This window comes from Vairimorpha necatrix, chromosome 4 (assembly GCF_036630325.1).
Source record: "Vairimorpha necatrix chromosome 4, complete sequence".
Classification (NCBI taxonomy): domain Eukaryota; kingdom Fungi; phylum Microsporidia; family Nosematidae; genus Vairimorpha; species Vairimorpha necatrix.
The window spans coordinates 1298839-1322852 of record NC_088819.1 but is presented as its reverse complement, the minus strand read 5'-3'; the positions used below and the strand labels follow the sequence as shown (position 1 = coordinate 1322852).

The following is a 24014-nucleotide window of genomic DNA, read 5'->3' as shown; positions in this document are numbered from 1 at the left end:
TATTAATATTATCCAAAGAATAATATTACACAAAGTAGGGATTAATAGAAACAATATACGGTTAAATTTCTGCCATAAAAATTTTTATTTGTTCGTAATTCAATCATTGATTTTTACTAAAACTAAAAATCAAAAGTTGCGTAAGCGAATTAAAGAAAATTAAATTTACAAACATTTTGAAAAAAAATATCTACATTGTGCCATAATGAATCATTCCTTGGGCGTGCGAATTTGAATTTGCACCATATAATTATGCCTTTATTTTATAAAAGCTTAGTTTCTTGATTTCGCCGTTTTGAGCTTTCACTTTATTTCATTTCTTAAAATTAAAGCTTCAATACACTATAAATTTAGCTACCAAAAAATGCTGATAACAATTCAAACCACGACAAAAATACTGCTTCTTCAATATTAAATATGTTATGTTAAACATAACGTTTTGATAATAATAGTTTCATCTTATAATAAGATCGTTATAAGTCGAGATATTGTTTTTGAATTCTAATTTTGGTTATAACGTAGAGCAATTTTAACTTGATATATTTATATACAGTTCGCAAGTAGGCACTATTTAAGTTTTCAGTTGTAATAAACAAATATTTATTGCACATTATAAACGTTCTGGCTCTTCGTACATTTTACATGATAAAACAACTTCAACTCCTATTTACCTTGATTTTTTTTACTTTTTTATACAAGACTATGCCTCCAATTTTTTTTATTTGCTTCATAATTAAAGTTTCTTTATTGTCTGAACCAAAACTGTTAATTGTTAAAAAAACTTAATACTTGTCGGGGTGCGACGGTATCTTTATTTTAAAGGTCTCATCTAACATTAGCTGTAAATTCAGAATTGTTCTATGCTTACATTATGACTCTATTTCTCTAAAGATCACATTATATTGAAAAATAATGTTTCATATAATCATTATTATTAAAATTTTATTGAAAATATCAAAAATTTGACAAAATTTATGTCAATATCTTCAATGTTAAAAAGCAAAAAAATTTAATTTTTAATTATAAACAATATTTTAAAATTTATTTTTTTTGCACGAATTTAATAAAATGAATATTATACGAAAAATACTATTAGCCTAAAGTTAGAATAGTTTATTATTTGTTTAAGTATTAAATTCACTTTATAATTTCTAAAGCCATATAATTGCTAAAATTTATTTTTCTTTATTTAAAACGTAATATGAGCAGAAAAAAAAATAAAAAACAACTATATGGTAACTAAAAAACCAACTGTGATTTACATTACTACATCACATGTGCAGATAACATAAACATCATCTGCCACAAATGCCCAGAGACATGTTAAGCATCTCAGCGCCTATCAAAAAGGCCACCCAACTAAACATATGGAAGTTGTATAATTGTATTTTTTTTTTGTAAATATGTCAATGTTTGTAGTTTAGTGTTGACAACAAATAATAAATAAAAATATAATATAAACAAAGTTTGTCTTTGAAGGGGTTTGGTTTAAGAGAAAAAGAGAGACCATCAATAAAAATATTAATATAAATAAGCATTTAGAAGAGCGGTACAAAAATGTCCACTTCCACGGATACATGTCATTAACCGAATGTAAAATAGAATACCTTAACGGTAAATTTTTTGGAGAAAATCGGAAACAACCCATCCCCCTTCAGTTAATTTTCGCTTTATTTTTTACCCAAAATAAAGTGCAAAAAGCAGGAGACAAAAATTACTAAGTATTTATTGTCACACGACATTCTTCTCTACATAGTTCGATCCAGTAGGACTCTAAGAGTTTACCCCTTGGGCGTCACGTCTTAATTACGTCCGGCAATCGACGTAAACAAACAAATGGCAAACAATAAAATGTCTATTCTAGTGAATAATGTCATAATGTGGAAAGCTGTACAGTCAACTGGGGTTCTTTTTAATGAATTAAAGGTTTGACATTTATTAAAAATAAAACTAAAAAGGATGAACTCTAGCTTTTCGCCGAGGGCTGAAAAATACAAGAGCAAAAAAAATCATAAGAATATAAATTATCTATACGAGCCGCGCGCCCAGGGAGGCAACTCACTCAAACTTACAAAGGTTAAATTACTTATATGTATATTTATCTAGCGAAATTCATTATTTATGTTGCTATTACATTTAAATTATTATGCATTTTCTGCGGGTTAATTTTTAAGCCGTATGTTTTTTATGAAGGGATTTATGAAAAAAGATCTTTTTTTATAATAAACCGTTAAAAAATACCTGCCGTATATATTCAATTGGATTTATATTAAAAATTTAAACTTGATTTAATTAATAAAAATGTTGTATAAAGATTAAGTCATAAAATTCAAAATATATAATTTAGGAGATCAAATTATTAAATTTAAATATTTTGGTTTACATAATTGGGGTTGACAAAAAATAAAATTTAACATCATAGTTTTAAAGTATTGTTATTAAATTCTCAACTACACTTCTATACTCAACCTCCTCAGATCAAAGTGTCTTTTATTCACGTATCTTTCATTATCTAACTCAATTATATAAATATCTTTTTGACACACTTTACTATAACTCCTGCGTCTTAACCTTCGCTCGATCATATTTACAAATCCTTCATGATTTTTTCGTCCGCAGTCTTGTATCAATTATTAACAAAATTCTATTAATTTTTTTATCAAACACCTTGCATAACTTTCTTCTAAGGTATTCTCGACCATTTTAATGCTCATTTTATCGCACACAATGCTTTTTGGAGTACATTATATTTCTACATGGTGATTATAGCCACATTTCCCAATGGCTTCATAAACCCTGCCCACTAACATTTCTTCGAACTTTCAAAATATCATCTTTTATCGTTTTTATGATTCTTTCAATCCTTTGATTCTCTACCGAGGCTCTACAACTATTTTTTATCAATTTTTAGTTGCCCGAGTTGTTCCATCACATCAACATTATAGAAATTTAATTCATTATCAGTTACAATCCCCACTGGTTTGTTTCCTGCATACGCAATTCTTATAGAAATCTAACAATCTTGACAGCTTGCTTTTGATCTAATGCACCTTCAACACTCTTAAAAATAATACACGACAATATTTATTACTTTCTTTCTCTCTACACTAAATTCTATTTCTACGAATCTTTTCTAAATATCTTGTGGTACTCATAAATGCACTTATATACTCGTCTTTATTATGTACTTTTAGCAAATCTCACATTTTGAAAATGTCTCAAATTTTTGGTCCGTAATTTTCGGCTATTAGTATCTTTCAATATCCTCGTAACAAACCATGTTCTACATCTAGGACATAAATTCATACAACTCAATCAAAATTTCTTGTAATTTTAGCTAATGACATCTCGAATTTTCCACATTGCAAAATGCCCAACCATTATTTTCTGATTTGTTTCTCTTTTCAGCGTTATCATCATCTTTTATACTGCTACCTCCGCCGTATAAATTGCACATAGACAATTACACGTAAAAAATCTGCTCCTGTTGCCTACGTTTGAACATAAATTCAAATTATGGATTTTATCCTCATGTCTATTTTCTCGCGCATAGTAAAAATCCATCTTATTGCTAATCTCTACTGTGGATTTTGAATTATTGCTGTACTAAATCTTTTCTAGGTTCATATATTTAAATATCTTAATGACAAATACTGCGTTATTCTGTAATAAAATACCTTTTCGCATCTTTTGGTGCAAAGTTTTTAGAGCATTACTGTATTTTCTTAACCTTTTTCATTCTTTTGTAATAACCATGTCTTTTTATGTTGCAAACATCGGCTCTTGGTAATAATTCTTTATCATACTACACAATCGAAATTATCCGAAATCACTTATATTTCGTCATAATTAGAAAATCTATGTTCATTTCTTTTTTCCATGTAAAATCTTTTCGTCTTCAATGGAATATCAGTCATACACTCCGCTGCGTACTCTTTTATTAAGTCTATGTCTTTGGAATATTAAGTTGGTCTTAAAAACTTCATTCATTAGAAACAATCCCGGTGTAAATATTATAAAGCCCCAATTATAAATCATAATAAGCGTAAAATTAATTCTTTTAAAAATTAAATATATTTATTGTACCGTTTTCTTCGAAACTGTATTTATTTGAGGAAAATTTTTATATTGATCTTAATAAATTTTGTAGAACTTTTCTAAAATAACAATGTGGCGGTTAATATTACTTCTATACAAAAAAAGCCTTCAGGCTAAATTTTCAATGTTTTTTATTCTCTTTAAATATAACTCCATTATTTTCTGCAATATATTTGGCGAGTTTTTACAACTTACGTCCCCCAAATTCCATCGTACTCTTGTCAATTTAACTCAAACTCGGGCTTATACTTATATTGCACTTAAATAATACCAACAGTAAAAAAAAATTATGTTTAATGTCGATATAATGCGTTCGCCCCGGTTGCTCGAACTAGATCTCGTATGTTTGATTTTGTTATTTAATATGGGCAAATATTTTACTTACAATTTCATACTTCCTTAGGCGTTCTAGGTGACACAACCATCGTCTCCTTATGATGGTTCTTTCATAAATATCTTTTCCTTAGATTTTCTATATGTATCACATAATCCTTAATTAAATTCGTAATTTAATCTGCTTTTAATAATACCATAGTTCCTCCAAAGTTCCTTCTTAGGTTCATCATAGTGCAATTTTTACATTTCTCTTGCTTAAAACAGATTATTTTTTTATTATCTACAACAAAATGCTCTCTAAAATTTCAATATAAGAATCTAAGTAACGATTCATGCTTTTACCGCCCCTTATATTTTCATGGTTGTTTTGTCGCAGCTAATTTTAAATAAACATTGCCTGTATTCCTTTATCCTCTTGCAATGATGGTTTATATTGCTTCCTTAATTTTATAAAAAGAATTATTGGATTCGCTTTCATTTTATACTATCTTAGCCCTTCAAAAATAACAAGTTTTAGCCACGAGTTCATATCTTTGTGGAAACACCTCTTTATTGACACTCTTTTTTTAAATTATCTAGAATTTGCCCCCCCCCCCCTTGACTTTAGTATTTGTTTTTAGACAACCTTATAGGTTCTTAGCTTTTTTACATTTTTTCGTCTCTTTGACTTTTAAAATATGAGTTTTTTATGCTTCAACTATTTTTTCTTTTTTATGTCCTAGGCCTTAAATTTTTTCCAAGCCCTGCTAAATCTCACAGTAAATTCTTTCTTGCAGTTTTTTTAGTCATATCTAAATTCAATGCAAAAATTGAATTTAACATTCCTTCTAATGCTTTTTGCCAAATTGGCCATATTCATCACTAAGAAATTTAACCTTTTGTATCGCCCATAATTTGTGAAAAAAATTGAATTTCTAAACTGCAACATTTTTTTAAAGTATTGTTTTTCATAGATTATGAAGAAGTAAAATCTCTTTTTTGTATTGTTATAACATATATACCATTTAAACGGCGACAATTTTGTGAACACTAAAAAAAAAATAATCCGTTTCAGTTTTTTTTTCAATTTATGCATTAAAAAAATATAGTTCTTACGTATTGTTAATACAACATGTTAGCTTAGTAATAAAATAATTTTTTGTGTACATATAAAAGGTTTTCTCTTATTTATACATAAAATTTATAATAAAAAAGATTTGATCAAATAAGTGTATTAATGAAATAAAGAAAAATAAATTTATATATAAAATATTAATATGAAAAAATAGATGTTGTATTAAAACTTTGATATTTGAGAAGGATTTTTTTAATCAGTTCTGAATTTTGGATTTTCTAAAAGCTATGATAAATTTTATGTGTAAATAATAGTAGGTATAAAGTAGAAAGCTGTAAGCTGAGATTACAAATAATTGTAATAGGAAAGATAGGTTTTGTTATTAAATGACGTTGTGTATTTGTCTAGAATGATTTTGATTGTATGTTGTTTTCATCTCGTTATTAAAATTAAGGTTTTGTTAAAAAAGATTTATGAACTTTTGACAACGAGATAGCATTTTATCTCTTTATACTATTTCATAAAACTTTGTGTTTTTTTTTCTTATATAAAATTTTTTTTTTTCGACCCATATATGTTTCAATATATTTTATTAATATTTTGCTCAAAACACGACCAAGATAAAAATTTTGAGCCATTATACGAACAAAAGCCCAATTGTAATTCAAATGTAAAAATCAGTTGTGTAAATATAGATGATATATCAATCACAGCGAAAAGTTTAAAAGAACAAGCATTACCTTCACAAAGAGAGAAACCGACTCAGCCAGAGGCTAAAATTAAAAGCACGAACCAAATTATTTACAAGAACTTCTTGGTTTTGTCAATCTTATGGAAACAAATTATCTCAATACAAAAACTATTAAAAAAAAGAAAAATTATTGACTTGTTATCTCAGATCTGTAACTTTTGATAATTTATTTCGAATATGGATAAATGAACATCATCAGGTTTCAAAAAATGAGGTTAAAGTATTTCCAAAAGATATTTGGAAAAAATATAAAAAGTGTTGTATAATAATTAATAAGTTCAGTCATAATTTTAAAAGATTAAATGATGTGTTTTTGCCCACTATTAAAAACGAAGTGGAAAGTTCTTCTATAGATACAATTTCCAAATCCCTGATAATAGAAAATATAGATATAATTTCTCGTACGATTTCTTACTTTGCAAAACTCAAGCCTACATATTTAAAATATAATTATAATACTGATACAATGATTTTATATCATAGGCTATCTTTAGAAAGGTTTCCTTATCCATTTGATTATTTCAATTTGTGTAAAAGATTTATCAATTTGTATGAATTGATTATTAAGCGATACATCATTTTTTCGTCTAATCATTGTATTATAAATCAATTATTATATGATATGTCAATAAATCTGACATACGTATTCAAAAAAAGACATGAATTTTTAGAAGTAACACAAAATATCATTATTTTGCTCCAAGAACTTTAGTCTGCTAATAAAAATTTTGAAAAAGTTTAAATTTAACAATTAAGAAGATATTAAAACCTTTTTTGTTTAAATTCGGGGTGAATAAAGTGTTTTTAAAAAATCATAAATTACTTTTTTGAAAAAATAGATGAAAAGGCGATATTTTTCATTTCTTTTCGAAAAAAGTAAGTAAAGATCAAATTTAAATGTTTTGAACTATTTAATGTTATTTACTGTCAAATTTTACTCAAGTTTTAGTATATAATATTATTTATAGAAGATTCTTTTTTGTGTTCTTTCTATGGATATAATCGATCAAAAAAAATTAATTTATTGAGTTTTTTGGTATTACAAATACCACAAATTAATTATTTATAATTTTATTAATTTCAATTTTTTGGAAAAAGACCATTCGACCGGTTTATCCCAAAAATCAAATATTTATTTCTTTTTGTCCTGATCTTCACCGGATCATGAAACAAAAGAACGATCAATGCCCTTGGAACCAACGACCAAGGAAGGGCGATAAAGCCAGGGATCAGGCTCCTACATGAGATGGCCAGCGCTACAATAGAAAATATAATAATAAAGCTATTAATTTTATAGAACTCTATTTATAAAGAGGTAGCTCCTCTGGTTTAGTAAGATTAATTTATAATTAATGTCTTTATTTATCATAATGGGGGATAGAAATTATACAAATATAACAAATATAATTTGATTTATATTTTGATTTTTTATAATTTCGCTAATTAAATTTTTTATTTTTAAGATCTTTATTATGATAAAATTAAGGGGTGAAAATATAAATTTTTAAATAATACAACAAAATTCAAATAAATTTAATATTGTTGAGAATATAGATTTAATAAATTTAACCCTTAACTTACAATTGTCTTTAACATGGTGGATAATAAAATTATTGAACCCAAACAAAAACAAAAGAAGAGAACGTAAGTTCCGTCGAAGCATGAGACGTAAAAAAATGCAGTCTAGGTTAGAAAGGGGATGTTTGGTTGTCTTACAGAAGAGAAGGTGATGGCTTGCATCAGTCGAGGGACCCGGATAGGTGAAGACGTAAAGTAGCTATAAAGAGCTATGGCGAAATAGTATTGACTGTAATAAGATCTGGCATAAGAGTTGTCGAGATTGAGTGTAGTGGTAATCCCACTATTCACATTAAAGCTATCGTGGCAAGATAGTTGAACTAATAGTGTTCAAAAATCCAGAGAGATTTAAAAAGAGAAGAAAATCAAAAAGAAACTGTGTTATAGTCGAAGAATGAGATAGACGGAAAAAATTCGATTTCATTGTTTGGAAGACATGTGTAAAGAAAAATCACATGCCCATAGACTTTATGTGTTATAACAGGGAAAGAAAGTATCGCGAAGACCAGGCTAACAGGGATAGTAAGACGCGGTAGAGTAAAGCGCAGCCCATGGTCAGTTAACATAAAAATGCACTTTTATTTTGAGAGCCCAGTAGTAGGCGTAGGAAGTAGTAAAGATAATTTCATCGCCCAATTCTGAATTTAGCGCGGGGATGTTGAGATAATAGATTTAATAAATTTAACCCTTAACTTACAATTTTCTTTAACAAATATAATCTATAATAACATTTTTGTGATTTTAATTTAAGTTTGAAATATATTTTTTAGAGCAATATAATGCATAAGAAGGCTATAATTTATAGACAATTAGTAATAATACCGAAAAGTTGTGTGTTTATGTGATATTTCTGTAAATTATTTGTAATCATAAATACACTATTTAAGGGTTATGATTAGAATATATTTAGTCTTCTATTTATTATTCTCGTCCGATTCGATAAACGAATGAATTTAAAGCAAGAATTGCAAATATGAATCTGCGAGACATCTCATTCTAATAAAAAAAATTTATTTATCTTGTTTAGTGTATAACTGAAATATAATTGAATTTATCGATCTGTCAATGAACTAAACTATAAAAATTATGGTATTGAAGCATGTGAGTTATAAATTTACAATTAGTTCGCATTATTGTCGATGTATCTTAATATTCATATCTATTAAGCATGGAATTTTATAAAATCTAAGAATTTTATACGAAACCTTTCATTTAGTGTAGAAAATCAATTTAATACATTGTACAAAAGCAGCTTTATTTGTTGAATTAATTCTATTTTAGTTATTGATATAAAATATCTCATCATTAAATATTTATTTTATCTTTTAGTTCTAACGTTTTATACATAACAAAATTTCGATTTTAAAATATTTCTTTATTAATATTACTTAATAAAATTTTTTTTTTTTTTAATTTTAATTAGAACTATTCTGTGTCTTGTTTTAAAAAAAAGTTAATCGTTTATTAAAAACTTATATAATATTTGTAAATCGTTTCAATTATCTTTTCAGTAAAACCATCTAATTATTGAGCAAATATTTTATTTATTTTATTAATATTTTAGTTTATTTATGATAGTGTGATGGGACATTTGTAAAATAAGGAAAATTTAATTTGTGTTACAGAACTTTTATATAAATAGGTTCGTTATTTTTTTATTTATTCAATTACATAATACATATTTATTGATATTCCACTATATTATTATAAAAATTTTTAGTTTTAAATAGTTTAGCTTGACTCAAAGTGTTGTTTTATACAAATATTTATCATAATATTTAAATCACTCCCTATGTGGAAAACCAAATTTCTCTTATAAAGTACTTAACCATAAATTAACTAACCTTTTTTTTTTATTATAGTGAAATTTTATAATATTATTTACTATTATTTTTATTGTACTTTAATTATTTTAAGACTTTGAAGAATAATTTGTATAACATAAAGGTTTGAATACTAAAGTTATACATAATTTTCATAAATTTTCTACGTTTATTTTTTTTTGATTTTCTAAATACTTTTTATAAAATCATTTGTCTTTTTGTAGTGGATATATATTTCTATATTTAGAAGAACATAACAAATCTTTTTCTTGCCATTTGTTAAGTAAAATAGTTTAGTAATTTTTCTTTTTTCTTAAGGTAATCAAATAACTTTCCATTTTAAAAAAATTGCGTAAATGAGTAGATAGAAAAATTTATATTTATAGAAATGCTTATAGTATATTTTACTTTATAATTTTACTTACTATTAGTTTCTTTTCATTCTTTATTGGGCTTCCTTAGAAAAAATATTTGTAAACAGTTAAAGAAATGAGTATAGTTTATATAATTGAATTTAAAGAACTTATGTAATGATTTTACATAATTTTCTTTTTTTGTGTCTGGAACTCAAAAACTAATTAGCGTTATTATCACTTTAACATGAACTTCACATTTTTTAGATATAAATATACTTAAATGTCACGAATTTAAAATTTCTTTTTGTTTATTAACATTATTATATTTTTCTTTAAAAATGTTTTCATCTTAAATATTATATACGGATAATTCCCCTTGATTCTAAAATTTTTTTTTATTAATGTATTTTAATAATATTTACCTAGTTTTCAGCTAAAAATCAATTTCTTTGTATAGAGATTTTTATGAAATTTTATAGACAAATTAAATTAATACTGTGGATAAGCAATCGAAACTTTAAAAATGTAAGTAGAGTTGACAAATTTCAACATCTTTAAGTTCGCAATTTAAATTTATAGAAGACCCAATCTATTAATTATATTTTTGTTATATAATTATATTTATCATATTTTCTACGTCTAAATGTTATAATTTACACACAAGAATCTAATTGAGTCAAAAAGCCCCCACTTGATTTTTTATACTTTTGAGTAAAATTTTTTTTGTATGAGCTGGTAATTCGATCATATGTTGTTTTAATCATTGAGCGAAACCACTTCTTCTTTCAAATATGCTAAAATTTATTAAGTTTTTCTTAGTCATGGTTCTTGTTTATTTAAAAAAGTATAGATTTATCTTTGCAATGTCTTTTTCTATTTAGGGAATTTATTTAGAAATATTGTATGCCTAAATGGGCTTATAATATTCTTAGTTTTTTTCTCATAATCTGATACAATTGATTTAAGTTAATTATAGAATATTTTATTTAAATTATATGACTTTTTTTTGTTTTAATTAGTTAACTACTTGTGATAGTAGTCTATTATGAAATAGAATTCGTTTAATTTCATTTTTATCTATTACATCATACGATTAAAATCTATAATCAGATATGTTACATATTATTTCATTTTTGCTTTCGATATCAGTGTAATTTTTTTTGTTCTATTGATTAATTTATTATTGTAGTATATGTAAATATGATGTTAATTTGATATTTTACCATTAAGATTTAAAAACAAAAATTTTTCTACATTTTTATTGATCCTACGTTGGGTTCTTGTATTCTTTTGGTAATTTATTAGTTTTTTATAATTTTGTTGTTGACATATTTTAATAATATCTAAAATTGTGATATTTTGACTTTAAATCGATGGTATAAAATTGGCTTTGTTTGATTATTGCAAGATAGTAGAATATACACTCGAAAATTCATTTTGCAATAACTTTTAACTGATTATTTGATTTTATAAACTATTTTAGTTAATAATTTTTTGAATTTGCTTTAAAATTTAAATTTGATATTAAAATTTTGAATAGTATCTAATCGAATTAATTTCTATCACCAAAGAATGAGTTAACATTTAATAAACTTACCAACTATTTTCTTTTATAAGATTATAACTTAATGCATTAAACTAACTAAGTCATTGTATAGAGTGTTACCAAATTTGGTGAACAATGTTTTTTGTTCTTTTATTCTGTCAAAAAAAATATTAAATAAACAAAACATAACAATGTCGTTTTTCAAAACGGGAAAGCATAAGCTAGTTTATTTATAAAATATATCTTTGGATATTCGATCCACAACAATACTAATTTCACAAATATTTCATTATTTTACTTACTTAAATAATCTTCTCATTATTATGAATTTCATGTATATTTAAGAGATTCGTGATTAAACATTATGGACAATTTATTTGCTAATTTATATGTTATTTACCACATTAACTTTTTTACATATTTTACAAGATATTTACTACGAATATTTTTTTCATTTTGCAACCAACACACTCAAGGACTAGAATGCTGTAAGAACAAACATCTACAAAAAAAGAATATTTTTTCATTAACGTACGCTACATGTTGCAGTGTATAGCAAAATAGAGTGATTCTTTCGATTATAGCGTCTCCTAGGTGGTAATGCACCAAAAATATCCAGACTATATATTTTGTCTTTATTGCTTGAATAAAATATCACATATATACTTAACATCCCGTTTAGATCAAAAAAGCAATAAATATATGTTATTAATCGTTATTTTTTTTTTTATTTTGTTATCAAACTAAGTTCCAATGCCGTAAATTGTTTTTTACAATTTATTTTATTCTTACCATTTTAATCCAAAAAAAATCAATTAATAAAATTTGATTTCTGAATGCGATAAACATACACAATAAGTTGTTTTAATTAAACTATATCAGTTTTTATCTGTTTTTAAACGATTCTACTCAATATGTTAACTAATTAATTTTTTTTTAAAATCATATTTACCATTTTTGCTCTTTTTAAAAAAGTAAATGTAAAAAATTATTTTAACATAATAACAAAAACATCAAGTTAAATTGCGTGGTATATAAGGAAAATATGGCACTGGTAATTGCATATTGAAATTTATATTTACACAAATTGTGGCAAAAATTAATTTTAATTGAGTAAACTATATATAAAAAATCAAAAAAATTGTCCATGAAAATTGCATTATATAACTCGGCACATTTTCAGTAAAATAATTGCAAAATCTTGATAAATATTGTATTTTTTGTATATAAATAAAAATTTTTATACCCCAAATATGAAAATCATAAAAATAATTTTAACGGCTGTCTTTGTACAAGGAAAAGATGAAATTTTATCAAATCTGGAAAGATATTTGCTTCGAGATGCAGAAACAGGAAATTATCGAACAATTAATCTAGAAAAAGTTTATCTTGATATTCTATTAACATTTGATATGGAGAGTAATGAGCTTGTTTCTACTATTTTTAATAAGAATTCGGACAACATCTATAAAGAACACATTATGATTGTAAAATTTAACTGTGATGATAAGAAAATAGGAGATATTGTTAAAGATTTTGAAGCCAATTTAATTCAAGAATTTAAGATGAATGGGTTAGAATACATAGGACTAAGCTATAATCCAAGTTGTTGGGTTAATAATCCAATTTTTAAAAAAATAATCTATGAGTTTGAGGAATTAAATGAAATAAGAAAAAAGGATAATTCTTGTCTAGATATCTTGTATGAATTTATTATCAGTAGTACATCTTCGTTTTATCAAGTGTTTAGAAGGATAAATTCAGATAAAAATATTCTAAGTAATAGCTTTAATACTAATCGAATACGGAATTTTGTAAAAAGAAAAAGCAAAAGGTATATGGATATTTATATCTTTAACAAGAATATTTGTTTTTTCTTTGAAGTTAATATTCGAGATCTGGGAATTGATTCTGGTATAGAAGATAATTTAGTGTTAGATTTTTTTGATAATCCAATAGGGGACTTCATGATTTGTGACAAGTTCAATGAATTATACATGTCTATCTATATTGAGGATATACAAACTATAGGTGAAGTTTTTATGCCAAACTGTAGACCAAACAATATCCAGTTAGACGATAAGAAATTTGTAATCGAGATAAAAAATGATAAAATAGAATTTACACAAAAGTCTTTGAAATACGTATATTCTCAATACAATGATAGCATCATTACAGATAATTGTTTTAAAGAATTTCAAGATTTTTTTAAAAATATTTTAGAATTTAAACAAGATGAAGAAAGTTGCAAAATAGTAGAATTATTTTTTAGACTAATAAATTGTAATACAGGAATTAAAAATTTTGTCAAAATTCTTTTTTATAAATCAGGAAAAGCATCGAATATAATTTTTGCTCATGTTTTATTGTATCATGAAATAATAGGAGAAAGAGAATTTGATAAAATTGTAAAAAACAATTACATAAATAGAATTCGAAAAAAAGAAATTATAGGCGCATTATTAGATAATTTATCAGACGATGTATACCCATCAACTAATTATTTCATTAAATTTTTTTTATTCTTTGAAGCAGAAAAATACATAAGAGAAAATGAAGTTTTTGATACAATATTCAGTGAATTGAAAAATATAGAATGTCATATAAGAAACATAGAAAAGAAATCTGTGACTAATAAAATTGAACCAGATCTAAATAATAAAAGTGTTTTTAGCCTTCGAATGACACTAAAAGAATTATTAAAAGTTTATTTTAAAGATATTGTTTCGAGGGGAAGAAAAAAAAATTGGGACATAGATAATGTAGCAAAGTTATATACAAAAATTATCAAATTTAAAGATACAGAAACTCCAATTGATTCTACACGGGGTACTGTTTTTTTTGATGAGGAACATAATACTGATGAAGATTCTCCTTCTGATATTGAACATCTATATGACGAAGAACTGTTTTTTGACCAAGTATTAGATTATAATAATGATACAGCAGTATTTTATATTGAAGGACAAGATAACAATACTGGATTTTATGTCGATATAGAAATAATTAATGACGAAGAACAGTTTTTTGACCAAGAAATTACTTATGATTATGATACAGCAGTATTTTTTATTGAAGGACAAAATGAAAATGGAGAATTTATTTATGATAATGGACTTTTTTCCAATCAAGTAATTCCTCTCGATACAGAATTATTTATTAATGAAGAACAAAATGACTTTGTAGAACAAGATGACAGTGAAGAACAAGATGACAGTGAAGAACCTATTTATAATAATGGACTTTTATCCGATCAATTAAATTCTCCCGATACAGAATTAATAATTAATGAAGAACAAAATAACTTTGTAGAACAAGATGACAGTGAAGAACAAGATGACAGTATGAAACTTATTTATAATAATGGACTTTTATCCGATCAATTAAATCCTCCCGATACAGAATTAATAATTAATGAAGAACAAAATGAATATGGAGAACAAGATGACAGTGATGAACTTCTTAATATAAATTTACATTTTCTTGATCAATTTTTTCCTCCCGATACAGAATTTTTAATTAATGAAGAACAAAATGACCATGGAAAACAAAATGAAAATGGAGAACTTATTCATGATAATGGACCTTTTCCCAATCAATTAAATCCTCTCAATACAGAATTTTATTTTAATGAAGAACAAAATGACTATGGAGAACAAGATGACAGTGATGAACTTTTTAGTTATGTCCGAACAAATCATAATAAAACATTTGAAGAAATATTAATGCATGAAAATTTATGTAGAGAAGAAAAAAGACGTAAAAGAAATTTGCAAATGTTAAATTAAATTAAATTTATTTAGTTTTACTTAATGAAATTTGTTTTAATGTATATCAGATATCTAATGTAAAATTTATTTTGTTTCTGTGGTATAAACTTAGGCATTACCCGGAAGTTGGCCATTCTTTAAGTAGCACTCTATGATGCTTCTCCTGGATGTTGAAATAATAGGTTTATTAGTAATGTTTTTATTATAGTTGCCTCCGTGGGCGTTACTAGTCCTCCTCTGAGGATACACGTGTTCGTCACGTTTTTCATTCCTATTCTCGTTCCTTTTGTTCATATTTTAGTGGGGTAAAATAAAAGATAAATAAATTCTAGAAAATTCATTAAGAGGGAAAAATAAAATAAAAATAATGTGGAGTTAATACCACATAAACTGACATTATTTTTAAATAATTTTACACCTATAGAATTTTTAAAATTTATTTTCCTTTATATGTTTTCTTGTAATATTACCCCCTCTAATAACGAGAAGGCATAGAAATTATACTAAGCAGCACACTGAAGAACTGTATCCAAGGGAGGATAACTAACGCTTGCGTAGACCATAGAAACAAACTTAAAACTCTTGATCACGGAGAATCATCATGGGATGATATTGAAGAACGCAAACTCCGTGTAATGCCTCAGATTCATTTATTTAATATCGCGAGCCCTTATGTTTACCAGAACCGGACTAATTACCAGAAAAATGAAATTTTCATTAAAAAAACCAAAAGAGGGGTCTCAAAGCTAATTAAAGTTGTTTAACATATAAAAACTTTTGTCAGTAACACTTTATTTTTGAATTAAAAAAAATGTTTTAAAATATAAAAAAACTGGAGCTTTTCTACTTTAGTCTCCCCTTACATATATAAATACCAATTTTTTAAAAATATTTCTGATTTTCGAAATTCGAAGCGAACAGAACGAGAAGGAGAAAATCTCAAAAAAAAAAAATGTTATAATTAAACAACATAATAACGCAAAATTTACAAATTATATTTTCATTTTTTTTTATTTTTTATTTCTTTATTTTACTATCTACTTCAGGGGTCGGCAACCTTTTTTTAAATAAAGTTCGAAAAGGGCAATTTCAAAATCCTAAAACAAAAAAACGGGCTTAAGCTTAAAAAAATATTTAAGAAAATTAAAATAAATGCTCTGGAAATCCTTTTAAAAAAAACATTTCGTAGCGAATAATGCGATTATGATTTTTTTCAGTATTTTTTTTAAAGATGCCTTAACAAGTATAAATTTTTTATATTAAAACGAAAATTATTATTTAATTTTTTTACAAGAGTTTTCTTAAGTGATTAAAAGAATCGAAAAAAAATAAATTTTATTGTTTTATATAGATTTAATAGACATTGTTTTGACAAGAATGCGAAGCTAATTTCTTCATAATTACTTTGAAAAGAGGTTTAAATTTTGTTTTCGATTAAATCTCGAAGAAATAAAAAAAATTAACTATGTGTAGAGAAATACTAAGAAAATATACAGTATAATGAGAAACTTGATTCTGCATGTCACCTGCAATTTGGTCATAATTATAGATATAAGATCAATTGGCAGCTCTTAAACAGTTATCTAAATGTTTGTCAGTAAGTTGTGTTCGATATTTTGATTTTAAATACGTCATATTCGAAGAAAGAGCTTCACAATTATATGTGGTTCCACAATATGAAAATATTTTGCGTGCACATTTTCTTAAAATGGGTAAACTATTATCTGGGACCAATTTTAAAAAGTCCTTGTCTAAATAATGAGATTTTAAAAAAATATCATTTTTCAAATTAATAATTTCAATTTCTAAGTCGTCCATGTTAACTATATGAAAAAAATTAGAAATTTTTACTGGTAAATCAGAATCAAAAACATATAAAGGATTAACAAAAAATGATATTACTTCCTTTAATGATCGAAAATCATGAAATCTTTTAGAAAACTCAATCTGTGATAATTCTATTGCGCCTATTTACGATGTAGGATCGAATTCATAAATACTTAAATTTATTTTTTCAATTATTTACTTAGTATTGCGAAAATAAGACAAGGATTTCTTTATTAAATGTATTTTAAAAAATTCTAGCTTTTTTGCAAAGGAATTAATTAAGCTTATCATATCTACAATATCAGAATTATTTGGTTGTAATTTTAAATTTAGTTCGTGAAATTTCATTGTGATATCCGCTAAAAATCCAAGATTTAATAACCAAATTTGTTTTCTAATTCTATATAAGTTGCATTTCTTTTTGCAAAAAATTTCTTTAATTGAGATAACAGCTCAATAGAGCGTTCAAGAACTTTGCCTCGGCTAAGCCATCTCACTTCTGTATGAAGAACTAAATCTTTGAAATCTGCGTTTTTCTCCTCCATAAGCAGCTTAAACAGTCTATGTTGAGTTGCTTTGGCTCTTATCGAATTTGTAATTTTAGTAACAAAAAAAAAATATGATTAAAATTAACATTTTTTGAAAATAAAACTTTTTGATGAATTATACAGTGATATGAAATAAACTTTGGAAACAAAGAATCTTTTCTACATAAACCAATAAATCCGTTTTCTTTTCCAACCATTGCTCGTGCACCATCAGTAGTAATAGAAGAAAGTTTTTGAAGTGGTATATTTTTATCGACAATAAATTTTTTAAATAAAGAAAAAATTTCTTTTCTTGTTGTACGAGCAGTTAAAGGTAGAATTTTCAACAATTGCTTTTTAGTTAAAAAGTCATTAAATACCATTTTTAAAGAAAAAATTAGTTGTGCTGTGTCAACCACATCGGTAGATTCATCAAGCTGAAAAGAGAAATACATACAATTTCTTAAGTCTTTATCTAATTTTGATTCTAAATTATTAGCAATTAATTCTATTCTTCTTGATGCAGTTCTAGCTGATAACTGCAACATATAAATAGCTTTTAAAATTTCTGTCTTTTTTCAAAATCTTCAAAAAGAGAATCCGCCGCTGTTATCATTGCCTCTTTTATAATTTCTGCATCAAAAAAGGGTTTTTTTTTAGCCAACAGATGTCCAACTTTTAGAGAAGCCACAGTGGCCGCCTTTGAAAGCTCTTTTGGCTTTGTAAAACATCTCTGCTGTTTTACAATTGCTGATTTTAAAGATATCAACTTACTTTTTCGCAGTTCGGACTTCAGTGGGTATTCAATATTTATATTTTCATGCAAACCATTAAAGTGTCGTTCTAAGTTAACATTTTGAATATTGCAAAGCTTTTGTTGCACAAAAAATAAATACACCTACCTTAAAATTCTATAAAGAAAAAATCTTCTTCCCATGAACTATTAAATTGATAATTTCTTTTTTTTTGAAGGTTCCATAAAGGGGCAAAAAAATTTTGTTATAAATTTTTAAAATTTTTTGAATGTTACATTAGCATGTTTTATGGCGTAATTATTGTCAAAATAAATTTTTAAGATTTTTATAATTGAAATAAATAATTGGTACATGACCGTTTGGAACCTGCTTTGAAAAATTCAAAAAAGGGAAAATTAAAAAAATTATAAAAAAGGGGATTTGATAATTTATTTTAAATAAGGACAGAAGACAATTTATCCGGAGATTTTTAGGAATTTGGAAAGCCCAGTGGAACTGTAAAAGGTAATCATAATGTTCTTCTTTGTGTATGTTAAAAACGAATATCACTTATAAAAATGAGCCCAAAACCAACTAAATTATATGGAATTATGACTCAGAGTCGCTAGAGGTTACAACATTTATGGTGTGATTCTTAGTTCTGTGCTCCATTTCTTTGCTTAGCTAATGTGGCATCATACGTACCCATTGATTAGAGATCATAATAGAAACAGGTTATACATTTTCTTGTATAACCTCAAGGAAAAAGCAATATTTCTACTAGTTACAGAAACGAGCAAAGCGCACGCCGATTCAGCATCAAATGTTTTCAAAATAAACTTTTCTTTGTATTCCATGTATAAATACATTTCATCACTAAAAACCTCATCTGCCTCAACAAACATTGTTTTGTCAATTTTGCCATTTTTTTAAAGGCGGTCCTTTAAAATTTCAAAGCGGGTTTATTTTCCCAATACTTGTTCATTTTCCCAATGCGGGTTCAAAACGATCATGTACCAAATAATTTTATTGTTATAATCATCATATGTCAAAAAAATTTTGTTGAAAGCTCTTTTTGCTTAACTAAAAGTACATCAACTCCTTATAATGTAATCCCAATATTTAGCATTAAAAATGTAATTGACCAAATTTATTTAAAAAAATGAAATATTAAATTTTTAAAATTCCTTCTTAATGTGAAAAATGAAAACGGGCGCACCAAATTTATAAAACGGGAGGAACTGCACCCGCGGGTCTTCGTTGCCGACCCCTGCTCTTGATGTTTTGAAACATAAAGTGTGTCAAGTCAGCAGATGGGCAGCTAAGATTTGTATGAAAATTAACTGTGACAAAGGTGGTATCTTAGGGGGGATACCAATAATAGCTCTGAGTCGTTAGATGTCAGTAGATGACCGTCTTGAACCCATCTTGAGAAAATGAACCCTCATTGAAGTTTTAAAATCGGGAAAAATAAAAAAATTTCTATAAAAGAGACTTAGCAATTTGTTTTGAATAATAAAAAGGATTAGTTATACTTTGTTCTGTTATTTGATAAGACTAGAGAAACTGTAAAGGTATTTATAGAGTTCGCCCTGGTTTATTTCACGTTTGGACCAAACATCTCCCTTGAGAAACCTTTAACCCTCCTAATTTGTTTGGTATTGTGTCTCGAGATCGTTAAAGTTTGCGAAATTGACGGCGTAATTTCTAATCCTGTGCGCCATTCCTGTAATTTGTCTAATGCGGCATCATATGCTCTTCATTGATCAATGATCACAAAAAAAAACTAGTCAATATATAATCTTGTATTATCTCAAGGAGAATAGCCGCATTTATATTGGCTACGGGACGGGTAAGCACACGCTGGTTCTGCATTAAATTTCGATTTATTTTCATATTAAAAAAAACTTATCAGATATAACAAATTTTGTTCTTACCGATGTTTTCATTTTCTTATAGGCCGTGATTTAAAATTTTCGATATGGGTTCCAAACGATCATGTATCCTTTTATTTTATTTTCTTTTGATCAAAATTGCAAAAAATAGCAAAAAAGTTTGAAACAATTTTAATACTTATTTATTGAATTTTAAAATCTTAAATTTATATCTATTTATGATATATGTGGTATAATGGATTATACTACATGTTCTATAATTTACTAATAAAAACTAAAACGTAGGCTCTTCACTGGAACAATCAATGATGGGCAGCTTATATTGATTAGTTATATCACATTTGCTTCTATTGGTTACTCTAACTATAAATAAAGAAAATATATAATCTACATGATACATCACTTGAACACTTACAAACTCTCTTCCTTCTATAATTCAGATAAGCCAATATTTTTCTTCCAACTATCTAAACTCCGGTTTTCACGGCACTCCAAACCTTAGCATCATTGAATGCTTCCTTGCTACAGGCAAAATTCATGGTAAACACGCCAATATACAAATATTATTCATAGTTTTGGATGATAAAAAAAAATACTTGAAACATAATTTTTTTTTCTTTAAAATTATTTAGAAAAAATACGAAAAACATATTTTTTTTGTTAGAGTAGATTATAAAACTAACTATTCAGTTGTAAAATTATTTAATAACATTATCACTCTATATTAGGGATAAAGTTTATTGTTTTTGCATAGGTATATGTAGAACTCCTTTTGGATAAATAATTAATGAGAGAAAAAACTATATTTTAAAAATTATTTATTTCTTTCAATTTTTTTTAAAACTTCCAATAAGCCATTATATAATTGTAAATTATTATTTACGTGGTTAAAAATTGTTTTTTCGTCCAACCTCTGCATTAAAATTTTTGCAATATTTTTCCATTTTTGCTTTTCATTAAAATCATCACTAAATTCACATTTAAAATTTTCAATTATAACTTTATTTAAATATTTTACACAAATATTCTTTATATTTTTTGCAGTAAGTTCTTTTAAATCCGATATAAATTTTATAATTAGTTTTGTCTGAAACTTTTGTATTACATCTATATCTATAATGGCAAGTAGTTTAGGGTCACTAAAATTATATGTTTTTTTTATATAATTTATTCCTCTTTTTCTTAACTTCATTCTAACTTTCTTATTATATTTATCCTGTAAATAACTAACTAAGCCTTTAAACAAAATATTGTTTAACTTTTCATACAATTTATATTCTTTCAATCTTTGTAAAATTTCATTTATTTTTTCTTCACCTTTTTCATCTTCAAGTATAATTTCTTTTAATTTTTCAATAATGACTGAATTAGATTTCTCTATATTACTTGCATTGAAATTGTAATTACTGATGATGTCGTCTTTAGTAATAGTAAAGTTATTAGATGATAAATAATTATGAATTCTAATAAAATTCGATCCTGTAGACAGAGCCCCCATATTACAAATATTTTTTACAACTTCATTTTCATATAAATGATGATATTTAATATGTATATCTATTATCTCTTCAAAAACATTTACTAAATTAATGTCTTCTTCTATATTACAAGTTTCATTTTCATTTTTCTTGTTTTTGCTAGTAATGACATTTGCAAAATCTTTTATTGAATTAAATGTCTTTATTTATCATAATGGGGGATAGAAATTATACAAATATATCACATCCCCTCCTCAAGACGGTTAGTCTCATCTAATTTTCACATCTACCCCAAGCATACCCTTCAGATCATAATGTCTTTTCTTCACAAGCCTACCATTACTAAGTTTTACAATATAAGAATCCTTTCCACACTTTTCAACAATTTTTCCTGTATCCAAAAATCTTCCTTTTTCATACTTATTAACACCTGCCAAATTTTCTTGTTTAGCTATTCTTACCAATTGACCTTTACTAATTTTTCGATCTTTCCCTTCCAAACATATTACAATATTTCCCTATAGGGCTATTTTCAAGCATTACGTCTCCAGTTTTATCTTCAGTCGCTTCTAATGGTGTACATTTTATTCCCGTATGATAGCTCTGATTATAATATCGATACTTTTATACACTTTACCTTCAAAAGTTTTCGCATCCGACTTTAAAATACTTTCTCTCAAAGTTCCTATAACACGCTCTACTCTTCCATTACTTCTATGCGCTTCTATACTTACTTGTCGGTGTATTATATCGAGATCTCTACAAAATTTTCAAAATTCTGCGTTAATAACTCTTTCCCGTTATCTAAAATAATTTCTTCTGGTTTCTTCTTTTGCTCACATAATCTTTTCAAAAATCCAACAACATTATTACTTGACTTGTTATTTATAACTACTCCCCATACTCTACGTGTAAAATAATCGATAGCAACTAAAACATATTTCTTCTCATTTCTAAAGTCTATCAAATTTAATGCAACCTTCTCTAAGTATCTCGACGTATCTACAAATTCACAACCACCCACATTTTTCCTGTTATATATCTGACATTTCTGCCACTTTTTTATAACCTCGTTTATTTCTTTCTTTACTCCTGGCCAATAGTATTCTTCTCTCATCGCATAATAAACACTTGTCATGCATCTGTGGCCTACTTTTTCATGATATTCTTGGATTAATTGTCTCCTTATATTCTCAGGTGGTATTTCAACTTTACGTCCTGAGTCAAATTGTCAATATTGATTTCCATTCTCATAAGAAACATGTGCTTTCCATTTACCTTCTGTTTGCTTGATTGTTCACTCTTTATTTTTCATTTCTTTAATATCCTCTTCCATATTTATTCGACTCAACGCATCTGCTCCCACCATCTCATCAGGTTTTTTATATTCAACGATAAAATCATATTCCTGTATCTTCTCGATTAAGCGATTTATTCTGTTATTATTGAAAAACGGTTTGTTTCTTATCTCCACCAGTGCTTTGTGATCCGTTTCTATCTTGAATTTCCTACCTCTTAACTCGTATTTAAATTTATCAATGCCCCAATATATCGCAAGCATTTCCGTTTCTGATATACCATATCTTACTTCTGTCGGTGTTAGCTTTTTAGATGCCCATTACATAGCAACCCATTCTCCATTCTCCATTCTCATTCTTCTGAAGTAACACCGCACCCAATCTCAAATTGCTAGCGTCTGTTCTTAGTATGAACTCTTTATTATAGTCCGGTAATCTTAGTCTTCCATATTTCTTAACACATTTTTCATTTTAGTAAATTCCTCTTTCATCTCTTCCGTAAATTTCCACGAATTGCCATTTTTCTTCAAACTATCTGTCATTTTCAACGTCAGCCCGGCATAATCTTTTATAAATGGTCTGAACCATCAAGTCAATCTTAGAAACCTCCTCAATTCCGTCAAGATTTTTGGATCCGGATACTCCAAGGCTTCATTTTTCTTTATTTCGTCGGCCGTCATGTCTATTCCATTCAGCTTCACACCTAAAAATTTTACTTCCGCTTGTCTAAACTGTATTTTCCCAATATTCAATTTCATTTTATTTCTCTTAATTCTTTCTAAAACCTCTATTACTAATTCATCGTGTTTACGTTTATTGTTGGCATGTATTACTATATCGTCCATGTATACCTCCACACCATTTCCTCGCAAATCCTCAAAAATCGTATTCATCGTTCTCTGTAGTATCTGTGGGGAATTTTGTATCCCATCACCATACTATT

The 24014-nt window shown here is 26.3% G+C and overlaps 3 protein-coding genes across 3 annotated transcripts; 2 read left to right on the top strand and 1 right to left on the bottom strand.

Moving 5' to 3' along the window:
• Positions 1–6062: 6062 nt before the first annotated feature.
• On the top strand, positions 6063–6951 carry VNE69_04220 (uncharacterized protein; the record flags this gene model as incomplete). Its single annotated transcript, XM_065473472.1, has 2 exons — positions 6063–6305; positions 6439–6951. The coding sequence occupies 2 exons, from the start codon at positions 6063–6065 to the stop codon at positions 6949–6951; spliced, it is 756 nt and encodes a 251-aa protein (XP_065329544.1).
• A 5844-nt stretch (positions 6952–12795) lies between these two features.
• Positions 12796–15330, top strand: VNE69_04219 (uncharacterized protein; the record flags this gene model as incomplete). The annotated part of the gene is made up of 1 exon (XM_065473471.1): positions 12796–15330. One exon carries the CDS (start codon positions 12796–12798, stop codon positions 15328–15330), a length of 2535 nt encoding a protein of 844 aa, XP_065329543.1.
• A 5779-nt stretch (positions 15331–21109) lies between these two features.
• VNE69_04218 (uncharacterized protein) lies at positions 21110–21793 on the bottom strand (the record flags this gene model as incomplete). The annotated part of the gene is made up of 1 exon (XM_065473470.1): positions 21110–21793. The coding sequence occupies one exon, from the start codon at positions 21791–21793 to the stop codon at positions 21110–21112; it is 684 nt and encodes a 227-aa protein (XP_065329542.1).
• Positions 21794–24014: the final 2221 nt, after the last annotated feature.